This window comes from Prinia subflava, chromosome Z (assembly GCF_021018805.1).
Source record: "Prinia subflava isolate CZ2003 ecotype Zambia chromosome Z, Cam_Psub_1.2, whole genome shotgun sequence".
Classification (NCBI taxonomy): domain Eukaryota; kingdom Metazoa; phylum Chordata; class Aves; order Passeriformes; family Cisticolidae; genus Prinia; species Prinia subflava.
The window spans coordinates 37,843,284-37,860,281 of NC_086283.1; the positions used below are offsets into that span (position 1 = coordinate 37,843,284).

At 38.7% G+C, this 16,998-nt stretch overlaps 1 protein-coding gene across 1 annotated transcript; it reads left to right on the forward strand.

Annotated features, from left to right (window-relative positions):
- The first annotated feature begins 8,378 nt into the window (after nucleotides 1-8,378).
- On the forward strand, nucleotides 8,379-16,618 carry LYSMD3 (LysM domain containing 3). Its single transcript, XM_063423794.1, has 2 exons — nucleotides 8,379-9,212; nucleotides 11,171-16,618. Exons 1-2 carry the CDS (start codon nucleotides 8,952-8,954, stop codon nucleotides 11,777-11,779), a joined length of 870 nt encoding a protein of 289 aa, XP_063279864.1. The 5' UTR covers nucleotides 8,379-8,951; the 3' UTR covers nucleotides 11,780-16,618.
- Nucleotides 16,619-16,998: the final 380 nt, after the last annotated feature.

Here is a 16,998-nt window from a genome sequence, read left to right on the forward strand (position 1 = left end):
GAGCTTTTAACATAAAAATGGAATTATTCCTATTATTAGGAAAAAGTAAATGGTTCCTAGCATCTGCTCATTAAAGGCTGTTATATTTTAACATGCATTACAGCAGAAATACTATTCATACAATCATAACTTTTTAATTAATGAACTCTCATTTGACAAGACTTCAGTAAAAGGGACATTGCTTTTTAATTAAAAATACTAAAAATGAATAATTAATGAGAAAATAACTGCTTTGTTTCAACTTAGTGCATCTTAGATTTGGGTGATCAAGCTCTATCATGCCATTATGAGACAATTTAGGCCATATTGTGTCACTCTACTAATGCAAGAAGAATGTCATCTGTGAAGGGTTGGTTTCGTCTTACAATGTAACATGGCTCATTTCAAACCACAGTGTTTGCTTACTGGCTTGTGTGCCACAGGGAGAACAAGCATGATAAGAATTTGTCAAGAGCTGCTTGGTGCTCCTCTTATGCAGTTACTGTTGCTAAATGAAGTTGCAGTCTTGTTTCTTCAAGTGTGTTCAGCTCTTCATTTGCAGCATGCCACTGGCAATGTACATTCTATCCAGCAAATAAGTAGTTTTCTCATAAAATCCATCAAAACATACAATTTCTGAGCATGTCAAGCACTACACTGTAAGTTCAAATAGAATAGTTACCAAAAGTGCATTTTTCTGAAGGTAAGACATAATAAAAATATTAAAATCTCTCCACAATCTCTTGCATCTAATTTGCTCTTAATGTCAAAGTCCTTAAAAACTACTTAAAGATAAAAGCAAGAGGATTCCAGATGCTGCATACAACTTAACTTGCTTTCCCAGCTCACAATTTGGCATTCTGTTTGGAGACTACTTGGAGATACAAAATCCCCAATGTTTTTCAAATTAACAACTGACTCTTCTTTTTATAAGTGAAACATTGAAATGTTTTCAAAGTAATTGATAACCTTTTCCCCCTCAAGATCAAAGACAAATTACTTGAGTAACTGTGAAATTAAGTACCTACAACAAATACAAATTTTCAATGGAAAGCTTTAAGTCCAGGATTTTTGTCTCAGAAGTAACTATCTTCTGTGTTTATGAATTTATTTTCCTGGCTGTGTGGAATCCTGGCATTCATTCTTGCCTCTGCAAAGAGGCGCTGAAACAATTTAGCATTTCGACGCTGAGATGGTGCTTCTGAGGACTGCCAAGCACACACAGGAGAAAACAAACAAACAGTGGTAATACAGTGGATAATATGCTTATTTTGGAGTTGGTCTCCAAGGGAAAAAATGTAACTATTGTCAATACACCTGCTTTTAGTTTCATTTACACTTGGTACCTAGAAGACATTCAGGATTTCCTTCTACTAATATAATGCTTGATCTGCAACATTTTAAATGTTATTTCTAATGAAATAACTGTATGTCATTGTTATGCATTGTTATTCTAAAATGTTATGTATTTATAATAATTTATTCCCCGTGACATATAAAATCTGAGTACCTCAAATGCAAGCAGATTAAAAATAAAACCACTTAATTATGTTTATACTGCAAAGCATCCTAAAGTAACTGCATATAAAAGTTCTACACATTATCTGTTATTTGTTATCTAGGTATAGCAGAGACCCATTTTGATGCAGGAACACCATTTACGATATAAATATTCTTACAAAAACACAACTCATGTAACTATACTATGAAACATACTTTCACACGGTCTTTTAATTTATGGCATTCCAAATCAAAAGCGAGGTTGGTCAGACAAGAAATAAAATATTCCGTGGGAAAGTAATATATGAAGGAAAAACTGCTGAAATGCATGTTTAGGGCACAGAGTACAAAATAATAAATGCCATATTGTTTAAAATGTGTATAAGATCAGCTAACTCGATCTTTTTAACTTGTTTCCAATTTATGCTCACCATGTGTGATGCTTCCCTGTGGCTTGTTATTTTACTTCAGTGGCAGAGGGAGGAAACTAGCAAAGCTCAGTAATCATACTGCATAGCTCAACGTAACCATGGAAGCATTTGTCCACTTGTCAGGGCCTCTCCAGAGTGATTCAACCATTCATTTCATTGAATCAATATTGAAGCTTTTAAGATTTATTACTTGAGGGAGGAGGAAAACTAATAAAACAAACTCCTTGTTGCTTCCTACTAAGCACAGGTTGTCACAGTAGGCATATTAATACCTTGTAAACACTTTACTGATGCCATGTGGGCTATGTTACTGTCTCTCCTGATGAAGATTACTAGTAACACATTTGCATTCACATGCCTGATACTCTCTGAAAGAACTTAAAGGTCTCTGACGTGTTCTGCTGTCCCGTATAGAAGCTGAATCAAATAGAAAGACAAAAGTTGGAAGAAAACAATGTGGGAGGAATCTATTTTAAAATTCATGAAAATGCTCCCTTCAAAGAGTCTGTTTCTACTAGATCATTCTCATATTTACAATCTAAACTGAACATTTGTAATCATATGTTAAGTGCTTAAAGTTGAATGGGATGATTTATTTTACAAATATTTTCATATTTGTTAAAATACACCATACTTATCTAAAAACAACAGAGGCAAAATTGAAACAAACATGTTTTGTACGAAAAATGATTTCTTAAGCTGTATACTGATAAGTATTTGAGATTACAAATAGCTATATATATTTTTGTAATCAATTTTATATTGAAAATTTGAAAGCAAGCATAGTAAGATGCTCACAATTAAAATATTATTACTTATGACTAATATCAGGTGCATTAATCTATCAGTTTCATTTCTACCCACATACCCTTATATAAGTGAAAACTGAAAGCACACTAAACACAGAGTTCAAACATTTGTCAATATAGCAATCTGTGGATGTCACACCTGTTTCTATATCAAAGATTTTTATGACTCTGAATCAGACCCTTCACCATGAGATAGCCTCCCAGGTCCTGCTCCCACTCTCTTCTACTATTCCTTCTCCCTTTGATAAGAGGCTGCTCGGCATATTCCAGCCACAAGCAGCTTAAAATAAAGGATAAAAGTAGTGCTAGTATATTTCAGAGAACTCTCTTCCTTGCCTATAGGCCTCTGTTCACATGGTAAGAGCAGTGGAGGCATGGAAGTGGCAGCTGCAGAGCTGACAGGACTGCAGGGGTACAATATGAGGGCATTTTCCCACTCGGTGGAATGACATCAAAGGACAGTTTGCCAGAGAAAGCTTTTCTCAGCTGTAGCTGTAGGTAACAAGGAACCAATACAGAATACATCCACCCCAAAAATCTGTAAGTGAGGAAAGTCTGTATCAATTAAGATACAACCTTTGTCAATACGGTATATAATATAAGCAGGTTTAAGGGGTTATAATATCAGCAAGCTCAGAAACATACAGGTTTACAGGCTTTGGCCTTACAGAATGCACAGTTGCAAAGCAACAAAGCACCTATGGAGCTACATTAGGATTTTATCTCCATATGTGACCAGATATTACTGCTTTTACTCCCCTATGCAAAAGTGCATATCCCATTCCTTCGGGCTAGATGTACCCTGCAGGCATCCCTGAGGCAGGGGATCCACACAGAAGCTGCCTGCAGCCTCAGGTTTGCCCCACTGGCTCAGGCCCAAGCAGCATTTTGTACCCTTTTGTATGCTGATGTGTACCAAAGTCAATTGCAATCATCAGAGCTCTTCCATTTCTCCTGTAATTCCTGCCTGGTGTGGCTCTTAGGACAAATCACACTGATCATAAAAAACAACTGCAAGAAGGAAAGATGTGGAGACACAAGTAGTATCTTTTATCATCATCACAAAATTTCATTATAACAAAAAAATATTTGTATTATGTAGTTCAACAAGGGTTAAAAATAAATCTCCTTAACACTCTCTCCCTGTAAATACAAAACTCACAACTGAGTGTTTGTGGTATCAATATTAGTGAAACGGGCATGAGAGTACTACAGTAATACAACTCACCTGCTAAGCTGGTTCCATCAAAATAAGTCATATTATCACTGCTGAATACCTTCAAAACTAAAATAAAGGTCTTCTGAATCACTGGAAGAAACTCAAGCAGAGAAGCAGCTCACCATAAGTGTCTAATGTGATTCTGTGACTGGGAAAGAGAAAACAAATGTGTCATGCTCAGATATATCAACAGCAGATTATGACAAATTGTTGAAGTGGTGGAATTACTTTTCTACATGGCACTAAAAGGGTGGATATTTGAAATTGCATAAATCCTGGTGTCTGCATTTTAAAAACAATGCTGAAGCCCACAGAGGACCTAAATAAATTAAATTCCCCAAATCCGAGACATAGAGAAAGCAGAAAACAGAAGTCAACAAACTCTGAATGCTTAATTAATTAAAAACAGACGAGATAAAGACTTGAGGGCAGTGCAAATATTCCCTCAGAACAAAAACAAGATAAATACTGAAAGGTTTCCTTACTTAAGTCAGGGAAAACATATGAAACAGCAACAGCTATTGATTGAATTTATTACAGAGTTCTCCAGTAAAAATTAGAAAGAATCTATAATAATCTTTAAAGCAAACAAACAAAAGCCAAAAACCAACCAAAGGAAAAAAACCAACCAACCAAAAAAACAAATCCATCAAAACTCACCCCAAAAATAATTTCAATTATTACATTACCAAAACATTTATTCACAAATAGATAGGAATTCCAAAGCTAATAACAAAATCCACCTGTGAACAATTTGAAAGAAATTTTCAAGGAACTATATTGCATTTTTCCATACTTTTTACCATAACTGAATGGACTCCCTGATAGATTTTCTGATTCAGAAGTACTTAAGCAGTAAAACAGAAGCAAACATGCAGTTATTTACAGTTTTTTGAAAATAAAATATCAAACAACCAATGCACTCTACTGGCTGCACTGTGGAAGGCATACAGCATATTTCTATTATGAATACACATTTAATTAATGCAGTTACTTCAAAAAGTTACAGATTTCTGTCAAGTAACCAAAGGGGAACAGCAAATATGTAAAAGATCGCATACAGAAAACACAGTCTCAATCCATTGATATTTTTTCATTTACTGTCATTTAAACAATAACAATAAAAAATTAAACTATTAAATTCAGTGGTCATTTTTAACCCATTTTTGTTGTTGGACCCTTGCTAACTAAAAAAGGTTTATGATAGTTTTGAGGATCAATGGTTGGATTTAGTGATATAAGGGTCTTTTCCAACCTAAACGATTCTATGATAATAGCTAAATGTATACATGGAAATATTTCCACTGGGGAACAGACTATGCAGTGTCTGTAAATTTAGCATAATTTGCTTCTTGCATACTTTTTATAGACCTCTTAAGAAATTCCTCTTACTGCATCTTACACTCATGTCTTAATAACTTCCTTTGGTCTTTACTGGAGCTGCACAGCTACCTTGACATTACTATTTCCTACAATTTTACTACCATTCCCAATTACCAAGCAGGGAAGCAGAGACAGACAAAGGCTGTATATTATTTCTGTGTGAATCTCCTAATGAGTCATAATTTATCATCTCATTCATGCAATTCAACATACATTTAGACACTTTAACTAGCTATCTAAATGCAAATCTAGACTGGTGGTACCAAATCATAGAATGACTTACAAAAACAGTGGTGGCACGTGGCATGGGGTAACTTCCAGATGGAAAAATATGTTTGGTATTTTAATAAAAAATTACTAACAAGTTATATCAGCCCTTCTACATCTTCATTATAACTCCTTTCTAACAATATCTTAAGATCTTCCTAATATTTCTATGTGTATACTTAACTTCCTAACTCTGATCAGGCCACACAAGAAATAACATGACCAAGAGGAATGTTGTTCAGATCCATGCAGATGCTGCTGGAATGCCATGGTGTGATTAACACCGACCCTGCTGCTTATTGAGAATGCACTATTAGGATATGCAAAGTAACTTACATGGGAATAGAGAAAGGCTGTATTCCTATTAGCATTCATGGGAGCTATGCAGCTCCAGTCTTGTTCATCAGGTTTGGAATATACCCTTTTGTTATTGATGGGAAAATGCCACCAGTTACAAATGGTTACACATAGGGGTGTAGCAGGGTCAAAGCAAACTCCAATACTTTCTTTCCCCGTCTAAGGCAGAGTGCTGCTTCAGCAGTTCTTTTCTGACCTGATGGTACACCTCTGTAGATAAAAGAAATGGTGAAATACCCTGTTCCTGATCTTTGCTGGAGCCTCACCACCCAAAGATTAAAGAAAACCTCCAAAAGGACATTCCACTAGTGGTGTGTTATGGGACAATCATTAGACACCACTACAGGCATCCTTGTGTACGAAGTCTGACTTCAAATTCCTCTACAGATCCACCCACAGCTCTGATGAGTCTCATAAAACAGTCTTTCAAATGCATGAATAGGGTCTGAGTCATCAGTTTCCCAGATACAGATAACTGCAGCTACTTCAGTTCTAGTACTGAAAACTTTCTTTTAAAAACAAAATAGAACTGCTTGGTGCAGCAAATATTCCTTGCCAGATATGGCACAGCACTTCTTAATAGATGAAATCCTAAATCACTAAGTTAAAATTAATTTTCTTCAATTTCAGATCCCACAAGAAAAATTTGAGGTTTATGGGAAATTAATTCAATTTTGTAATCTTTGACATTGCTCTTTCCGGAAGTACAGTTGTGGAAGTTCATTCTACTCACACACAGCATCCCCAGAAAGACAAAATCATTGTGGGACTCCCACAAATATGTTCACACATTTGTCATGTAGTCTCACAATTTAAGCTTGACTTTGTTTGATAGTGGCTTCTATGTGAGGCTGCATCTAAGCCTTTAGTGCAGCTGTGTTAATCAGCACAAGCTGTGCTTCTGACCCATGATAAAAATAGAAAGCTTATTTCTGAGCAGGCTTTGATTGGGAAGATGCTATGAAAGAAGACATTGCCTATCGAGGAGAAACACACTGTTCATAGTTAATTACACCTGAAACACTCATCAAGGAACATGTTATGTAGGTCCAAGCATCATGAAAATACCCTTAGGTAGGCTACTAAATTATTTAGAAAGTGTCTGGACTTGTAAGAAACTTCAGTTTGAGGAAATTCTAACTACACTAGGTATCCACTGGGCTATTTTAACAAATGCAGAATAAGAAAGCCTGAAAATTAGCTATGACAAAGTAGGCCCAAATTCCTGCAGTAATATCCCATGCTCCTCCAAAAAGGACAGTGATTAGACCTGCATGAAATGGCCAACTTGTTATTTTATGCTGACTTCTGTACCTGAAAATATTTCTATTCTTTCAGGCAAATCTCTATGTTCTTGAGAGAAATGCACTGCTCTTGTTGTTGATGCCATTTGGCTAGGGAGTACCTAGATAGTCTTGGGAATACCTTTAGTTTAAATGATCCATCCCTCATCCACAACAGAATACTATTTTAAGGTAGATACATATAAATATATGTATGTGTATGAGAGAGAGAGAGAGAGAGAGAAAGATACACACAAATATGTGTGTGTGTGTGTATATATAATCTCTCTATATATTATATATATAGCATATATACTCAATATATAGTATAACACACTCAGGTCACCTAGTTTTCAAAAGTAAAGCCATAAAATAATAATAAAAAAAATCTGTCTTTTTTAATATCAAACACATTTCTAACCATTTTGGTTGTTTAGGAAAGTCTGGAAACATTGTATACAAAGGCTCAAAAAATCAAATGGAAAAAAACCCAACCAACCAACAACAACAAAAAAAACCCCTAATTTTAAATTACTTTAAGATTAATCTGTTTAGGAACCAGACCTGCAAACTTAAATATTTATGAAATATTTAGCCTAACCTTAGAGCTGCCAGTTTTTTTAAGGAATACTGTTCTTGCTCCTGCTGTAATCCAAAACTTCTCCCTACGGCTGTGTTAGGAGAGAGACGAAATAGATTAAATTTACTAGTCAGACTAGAACATCTGCCTATTGCCTCAGCACTGCAAAAGCTGCTGAGCAAAAATGATTCTACTAGGGTAGGAAAGCTGAAATACCTACAGGGTTTAAATTGTGGTATCTCTCTTGTGAGAAAGATCTACCAACTTGGGCTGTACTTCTGTACGTCTGCCACGCTAGTCCTGAGGGGACCGGTGTGAAGGGATGTAAACAAACTGCCCGGCAGCTTCTGAGGATGCAGCAAGGTGGTAAGGGCCAGCCGGGACAGGCGAGACTGAGAGACAGAGGACGTGGAGAGGAGCTGCGAACGCTAGGCAAACCGTCTCAGAAGAACCCTCTTATTGATCCAAATACATTGCAACTTCCTGCATCTTAGCAGACACCGTTTCTCCAGAAGGAGGAACAGCCAGAGCACACGGGCGGCTATAGGGGAAGGCAGGGGTGAAGCGCTTCCTCGCTCGCCAGCGCCGGCCCCGCGCTCTGGCCTCCAACGCCGAGCGGCTCAGCCACAGCGCTCTCTGTGCCGCGGCGGGGCGGCGCGGGGCGGGGCAGCACCGCGCACTGCCGGAGCGGGTCCGTGCCAGGACTCGCTCTCCCACCGGGCCGGCCCCGCCGCCTCCTCAGGGCCGAGCCCCGGGGCCGCCTCCGCCACCCCCGCCCCCGGGGCTGCGCGCGGCCGGCGCCGGGGCGTGGCGGCGCTGCGGACGTGGCGGCCCGGCCGCCATCGCGGCGGGTGCCATGCGGAGCGGGGACAAGTAGAGCCGCGGCCCAGGGCAGAACGGGGACAAGTAGAGCCGCGGCCCAGGGCGGAGCGGGGCGGCGGGGCCGCCAGGGCAGGGTACGGCTCGGCTCGGCACGGCTCGGCTCGGCTCGGCTCGGCTCGGCTCTCACCTCCCCGCGGCGGCGTGGCCGACGGCTGCTGCGTCGGGAGGGAGCTGGGCGGGGGCGAGGAGGAGGGGCCGCCGTGGGGCTCCCCGCGGAGAGCGCCACGCCTGCGGTGCGTTCCGCGCGGCCACCCGCGGAGCATGGCCGGCAGAGGCGCCGGCAGCGGCCCGCAGCCGCCCGCCGTGGCGCAGCCGCTCGCCGGCGGTCACCTGTACCCCTTGGTGAGCGCGGAAAGCGAGGGGCCCGAGGAGGAGGGCGAGGTGTCGGAACTGCGGCCGCGGGGCAAGGAGAAGGTCCGGCGGAGCGCGTCGAGGGACAGGCTGGACGATATCGTCCTGCTGACGAAGGACATCCGGGAAGGGGAGACGCTGAACGCGATCGCGCTGCAGTTCTGCTGCTCGGTGAGTGCGCGGGCCGGACCCGGGCCGGCCGCTCGGCGGGGCAGCGCGTGGGAAAGGCCGTGCTTCTCCGGAGTGGAAAATGACGTCAGATTGTTCGTGTTACAGCGCAGGGTTCCGCTTCCGTGGGCTTCCCCCTTAAAACTAATGTAAATGTAAGAAACAAGTGCATAGTTTTGGTTGTGACACTCTTTCAGAGGACGTGTTACATTCGGAGTTGAGCTCGTCACAGGTCGGCGCATCTACTGTCATCCTCGCTGTTGGGCTGGGTGACGAGAGTGTTGGTGACCTATCTTAAGGGTTTGTGTGGAGCCCTAATTCCTTCAAAGTAGGGGAAAAGAAATCCTCCGTATTTTTCTTCTGAATTCTGTTAAATTGCCCTATTATTTTAAGCATGAGCATGCTCTGTTGTACTTTTGGGAACTTTCCACCACTGTGCACCTTTCTTTGTTCTCACTACTTCTAGCTCAGGTCTTACATTAGTCTGGTAAATGTCCTGCCTACCCAGTAATTTTGGCTGACGTTATAATTAAGGCAGTGGCACTGGTCTTGGTAGATGTTTCTAGTTTTAACAAGTCAGCTGTGTGTGTTGATTGGACTGACTGCTAAGTGCACAGGTGCCATGAGGTCAAGTTCAAAATCTGTATATACAGAATCCGCTGTCATCTAATTCTCCAAGCAGAAACAGAATTGGGGGCCTCCTATTGTGACTTTAGGTATTAAAGTCTTGACATAACCATTTCCTAATCATGACAGATCTTAGCCTCATTAACCAGTTCTTGGCTTCAGAAACTACTGCAATTGGGTGTTTTGAGCAGGTTTACAGGGTCAGGCCTCACTAAGAAAGGAAGGGTAACGAAATTGTGATCTTTGTGGCAAATTCAAGAGAATGTGGAAGAGCGATCCCGGGGCTTGATGGAGAAAGTATGAGTTGCACTGTGGTGGAATAAATTGCTGCATTTGGCAGTCTTTTATTCTTGTCCAATTTATTCAGCGTCATACATGTAACAAATACACTGCCATAGGAACTGAAGGACTTATTCACATATAAAGGTTTGTGTGAGCTTGGATACAGTGTATCTTAAAATGGGCCCAATTCCTGTGGGCTTTGCAGGTGTTGCAGAACAGCACTGATTTTGAAGTTCTTCATTATGGTGAAGTTTGTGGGTGTGCCTTCTGTAGTCTCCATCTGAAAATGAAGCCAGTGATTATCCCAGGGCACTTATATCCCTGCATATTATACTTAAAATCTGAACTTGCTTGCAAGCAAAAGGACATTCATTTTGAGCAAGAACAGGGAAAGGGGAGAGCTGACTTTGGTAAGGTAGATGACCATTTAAAAGTTACACTTGTTTTCTGCCTTAGCCCCCAGAAGCAGCAAAAAACCACGCCTGTGGCTAGATGATTGCAGACTCATACTTTGTAATAATTCCTAACTCTGAAGTTTTTCACTGAATTAGAAATCAACAGTAATTTACATAATTTGAAAACTTAAAGTGAGGTAAAGTCTTATTAATTTCACAGAGATAGTTGCCAACTGATAGCTGAACATAGATATAAGTAAATATATCTATGTGAATTGACGTTTAGTCTTCTTATCTGAAGTGAGGGAGTTTTTGCATCATAATTAATTTCCTTCTTGCTGTAAAGTTGTTCAGATTTGGTCTTTAACCTCTTCTGACATCATAGTGTATGAATGCATATCAGTTTAAAAAAAACATAATGGCAATAAAAACCAAAGGCCTTGCCTTAGACTTTGACTTAAAATCTGAACTTAATTTGAGCAAAATGATGTTCATTTTGACAAGAATATGGAAGAGGAGTGCTGACTTTGCTAGGGAAAAAAAAAGGCCTTATCTTAATTTCTGTACAAAAGACTTGTATTTCTTAAGGGTGTAGTACTATTAAGAGAGTATTTGTTCAATGGTGTATGATGTTTCAGTTGTTGTTTTAATTTTTAGGTTGCAGATATCAAGAGAGTTAACAATCTTATCAACGATCAAGATTTTTTTGCCCTGAGGTCTGTCAAAATTCCAGTGAAAAAGTTCAGTGTATTGACTGAAACCCACATATCTCCAAAAGGAAGACCAGCTCTTCGGCCTGCTCTGTGTTCCCCAGAAGTACAGGAAACATCTCTTTGTGATAAATTCTCTGCTAATGAGACTGCTGGCAATTTCTTAAAAGAAGTCGATCGAGATATAGAAGAAATAGTGAAGTGTAATGATACAAAGAGAGAGAATCTGAATGAAGTTGTTTCTGCTTTAGCAGCCCAACAGATCTGTTTTGAAACTGATGGTAAAACTAACATACGCAAGGATCCTTACTATGGAGCAGACTGGGGTATAGGATGGTGGACAGCAGTAGTGATTATGTTGATTATTGGCATAGTAACTCCAGTTTTTTATCTCCTGTACTATGAGGTTCTAGTGAAAGCAGATGTCAGTCACCATTCTCCAATGGAATCTTCCCATTTGTTTGTCACAGCAGTATCGCATCAGAAAGAAATAGAAAATGGAATAAATCCAACAAATATTATGAAAGTTGATAATCAAGGAGTCCTTCAGCAATGATAATGGAAGACGCTAGACAATTGTTATTTGTAGATATATAACATAACTTAGGTAAAGGGGAATCCACAGAATGCAGAATGCACTTGGAACACAGAGAAAAAGTGTACTGATGTGTGACTTGCCTTTATGGGCAGCGTTCAACTACGAGGATATTCCTGGGGATCACATAATCTCTGAATATGCCTGAGACAGGCAGTTTGCAAGACTGGGGTGTAAACTAAGGTATGAAGTCATCTCTGAAGCTTTGCACTTTTTTCTATTTTGATAGGCATATTTCTTAATTAATGATGTGAAAAAATGTAGTTCAAACTAATACACAGAGTCTCACTGTGAGTGTGTTTTACAGCCCAGAAATGGGCATATGGGGATATCTAACTTTTAAACATCCAAAAGTATTTATAGAATTCATAGTACACTTGACATTTTAATATCAGGTTTACAGTTGTAAGTTAAAGTGGTGTTCTCATAATTTGATCTTTCTTACAGAGTAAGATTTTTTTTTAAACTCAATCATTCCATAATTAATTACCACTATAAAGTTCTTTTTCACAATTGACTATTAAAAAGGCATTAGCAAATACTTAAACTGGAATCTTGATATCTTGTGCCTATGATTAACGAATTCTTTAGTACTTTTCAGTATAGGCACTAGGGTAATCTGTTTCCTCTTTGTGACTGTGCCTCAACACAGTCCACTTAGGTGTCTTCCTGAAACTTTACATTCTTCTTGGTATCCTGCTGAACACTGTGGAATGCATTTTCATCCGTTCACCTGTGTGTAGAATGAATGAAGTATGGCACCTTGCTGTAACTGCCCCAGCAGTTCTTATTTTCTGCTAACACATTTTTTTCCCCCCTTCAGTTAATCTCAGTTCAGGACCAACTGATTCTTCAGACTGCAGTCGTGTGGGTACTGAGCATGCTATTATTGGTCTTGTGCCCATGAACCTCAAGCACTTAACTTTTTCCCTGAAACACCCTAGAAAACTTAAAATGATATTTAATGCCTGATAGCAAATGGCAGCAGAATAGACAACCTGAAACCTCAGGCTTGTTCTTTACATATTAGTGTATTCATTAACCACTCTGCTCTTGAATGTTTCTCTTGGAGTTTCATGATAGGCTTTGGTTTTCCCCTCTTTTTCTTCCCCATTTGAAAATTCTACAAGATAAAAACCCCCAAACCTCTGGAGTATTCATAGAGAAAGGAGGTACTTGTGTACTCAGAATACTTTCAAATAAAAACTGAGATGGTGCCTATAATTCTTTTGGTTATATTTGCCTTGTGGAGCAAGAATTGCACTGCCCTGTTCAAAATAGCATTTATTAGCAAAACCCAAGATAAAAAGATTAGGACTTTAAAAGAGAGAAGCAGAAAAACAGTATCCTTTAAACTACTACTGTAACCTTTCCAATGATTGTCTTGGCTAAGTATATACAGTATAAAAAGTCAGGTAAAGTGAATGTGTTCTAACTATTGAGGTATTCCAAAATGCTCTGTCAGATTCTGTGTAAAGACTTGAGCTTTATCTATTTTTGGGGCACCAGTTGCCCCAAGAAGTGGGGCAGAGTCTTCACTGGCGTGCCAAGCATATGAACAAGAATTGGATAACTTGTATTATATTAAAATTGAGGCAGGCCAGAGCTTGAAGGAAAATGGTGAACAGTTAGGTACCTGAACTATGACCTGTGACTGTTGAACCATTTGATTAAAGGAGCATCTGTGGAGATAGAGTGCCTACTCATAGTATCCACACTGGAAAAAAGATTACAAACAGCATGAACTTGATGGTTTGCATAACACTTTTATTCAAAGATGTTTTCAAATAGTAGTTCTTTTCATTAAGGGAATATGCCAGTAAAACAAGCATAAATACTGAGATAGCAGTTCTAATGCTATATGAAAAAAATGTTACACAAAATAATTTATGGTGGCTAAAGCAATACATCTCTCATGGTTAAAACTTTAAAACGGACTCACTCAGACAAGAAAGATTTGGCACATAAAAACAAGTGTTTTCTGTATAGGATAAAACTTGGTACGTAATGCATTGGTTTTTTTGCTGCAAGCCTTTTTATTGTTTTGTTCTTCTCCCATCATTCTGTTGCTGAAACTCACCAGTTCTAATACTTTATCCTTCCATTTCTTATGGATTCATCAAAGAACATTAAATTAGCTATTGTGATGATGCAGCATAAGCCTAATTTACAGCTCATGCCTGAACTGATGGTTACTAAATTGCTGTTGGTGCAGAAATGAAATTAACTGCAGTTGTGGTTTGACTTGGTCAGGAAGGTCTCTGACCTGTTGGTGTATGGATACAGAGTCCGTGGTGGTACAGCTGAGGAGTCGTCTAGTGCGTCCCAGGCTTTGGGCTTTTATAATGTCGAAGACCTGTGGCTTACTGGCACTGAGTTAAGGGTGATGTGACTTGATTCACCTTGGTTATCGATAAGCAGTCTTTGGAAAAACACAAAGGGACAGCTGTTTCATTGGACTACATTCCATTATAACCAAGAGCCTGGTGTGTTTTTATGTATGTATTACGTAGCATTTCATACGGTACATTTTTAATTAAGAGTTAACTTAATCAGAAGATTCAGTAGATCTCTTTTCAAGACTGTAGGACTCCTGATCCCGGTAATCTTCAATCATTAGATGGCTTGGCTTTCTGCACAATGTGGGGATCTTTACAGCTTTTTTCCAAAGTACAACACAACTGGTAGTTCATCATTACATGTCAGCCCTGAATAAACAGGGTAACTGCTCTGCAAGGAACTTAAAATCTGGTTCAAGTTAAAATCGGTTAATTCAGTCTTTTAGAAACTGACTTCTTAAACAAACAAACGAAACAAAAGAGAAATAAATAAAAGAAACCCCAAAAGCAAACAAAAAAAGAGCCAAAACCTCCACAAATGTGGAATAATTGAGTTGTAAATCACCTTTGGGATTAATTGCACTATGTTGTTCAGGAAATGGGTTTTAAATTTAAGTGCACATTACACGGTTGGATCATATAAAATCTAAATGTTTTAAGTCTGGCTTCAGAGTAAGTTCTCACAAATAGTCCTCATAATTTTTATAAGGGCTGAAAATACAACTTTGAAATGCTTCTGAGTGAGGTTGCAAGTCTTATTTTAAATACTTCTGCTCCTCTGCTTTTAGAAGAACCTAAGTAGTGTATGTAAAATAAAGATTTTATTTTGGACTGCAGTGAAAATGGGGCATCTAATATATTTTTATTTCTACGTACTTCACATGTCTTATTACAGGAGGCCACCACTTGTATTTGTTTAGGCCAATTTTTATGCATGATCTACAATAAAAATCCTTAGCCAGCAAGTACTTTGTTGGCAGTAGCTGCATATAGCATTCATATGTAGCATACCATAACTGCAGCCTTTATGATTTATTCTATTCATGTCTTGTAAACTTTGAACTTTTCTGCGTAAATTTCAGAGGACTTGTTATAATTTAGTTGTTCATAATTAAAGGGAGGGATCAGTGAAGGTCTTAGATGGTGAGATGACACTGAAAGCAATATTCTGTGCTATAAATAAGGATTTGAATATATGCCTATCCAAATTTGAAGTTTGCTGAAAACCAAAGAACAGTTTTAAGTTTTATTGGCATTATGGTCTTGCAATAAATTCTACGCAATCAGAAAATCAGCTTCTGAAAAGACAGGCAAGCATTACACCTCTGGAAGAGAACAATCTCACTGCTTTTCAAAAGTGCTGTGACACTAATCTTTGTCCTTGCAGTACTTGTTTCTAATTGATGGCCTTAGTTGCCATAGCTAAACTATTCCTGGAGGGTCCAGCCTAAGATTTTGCCATTCCCTCTGGAGGATAGAGAAAAAGACCTGATTTACCAGAGTAATATTTCTCAACAGTGCAATATGAAGGCAGTTTCCCATTAGAATGATGAACGGCAAAAGTAATTGGTCCTCAAGAACTACTGTGTGCTGCAGAATAAGACATGGTACTTGTTCAGACAAGCCACAACTTGTCAACAAATTGTTACCCATGCAGTAAACTATTTTGTAGTGTTAATTTTATAGTTCCATCTTTGACAAAAGCTATCTATTTGCATTCCTTTTTGTAGGGGGCAAGGAGTCTCATCATTCACCTTGTGGGGGAGAACAGCTAGCAAAAGCAGTTGTAGTCACAGCAAGCAAACTTAAATTTTCACCATACTTGCCTCATTCACATCTTCCGCCTGTGTTTTGTATATCACACACAAGAAACAGGCACACCCATTCCAGAAACAACTACTGATGTGTGTGATGTTAAAAAAGAATTTAACTGGAAGAATACATTTCCTGAGCATGTTTATCACACACTGTAGTCAACAGCACTTCAAAACAAAAGTGGCAAACCTCTGAGGTGTGACCTCCATAGCATTTTAGTTTCATTTCCTTTATATATGATATGTATTTTATTAGAACACTTGAAAATTACACCTTAAGGACCGAATTCTTGCTGCAGACAGAAGTTCACAGAATAATGCAGAATTGTTTCCCAGTTGCCAGTGAGGTGAAATACTTCTTTTAAGAAAATAAAACCTCAAAACTAACCAACAAAACAAGCCTAAAAACCCTAATCAGCAGTAATGTAGTAACAATAAAAAATAGTATTTTTTACTATCAAAAGACAATAAGATATAGAGAATGTGCTGTCACAGTGTTCTTCAAGTATCTAATCTCAGTATAAGTTTTCAACACTACAGCTGTTGGTTCTCAAATAAAAAGGATGTTTTCAAACATTAAGCTTTTTCTTTTTCTTGGCATTGTCTTATTTTTCTAATTAAATCATGCATTAAAATACTTCACCACATTCCTTTTCTATATTTTGGGCTTAATTTCTTAATGATTTGTTGTCTGTTTCTGTCTAGTTTGTTCTGTAGGAAAGTAAGTAAATACATCCACAATTACATAAACAGGTATCATCTGCCAGCTCAGTTAACAGCTCTGAGGTTAGAAAGTATTGCCATAAGAGGTGGTAGAAACTGAGGCAAAGGGCTCAAATTTGCATCACTAGTGAGGGCACCGGTATAAACCAGCATTCCATAATTTCTTAAATTCTGCCATATATTCTTTCTAAGTTAATTTATCTTTAGTTATGATTTATGCTGATTAAAAAAGTAACATATTTTAAAGTGTTCCTTTTTACCAAATTACTAAAAGGAATGTTCTCTTCTAACTAGACAAACGGTT

Bases quoted from the DNA above. Each gene is read 5' to 3' on its own strand.
- LYSMD3 (XM_063423794.1), top strand. From the start codon at position 8,952: ATGGCCGGCAGAGGCGCCGGCAGCGGCCCGCAGCCGCCCGCCGTGGCG. The intron at 9,213-11,170 runs GTGAGTGCGCGG...TTTAATTTTTAG, and splicing joins CGCTGCAGTTCTGCTGCTCG to GTTGCAGATATCAAGAGAGT.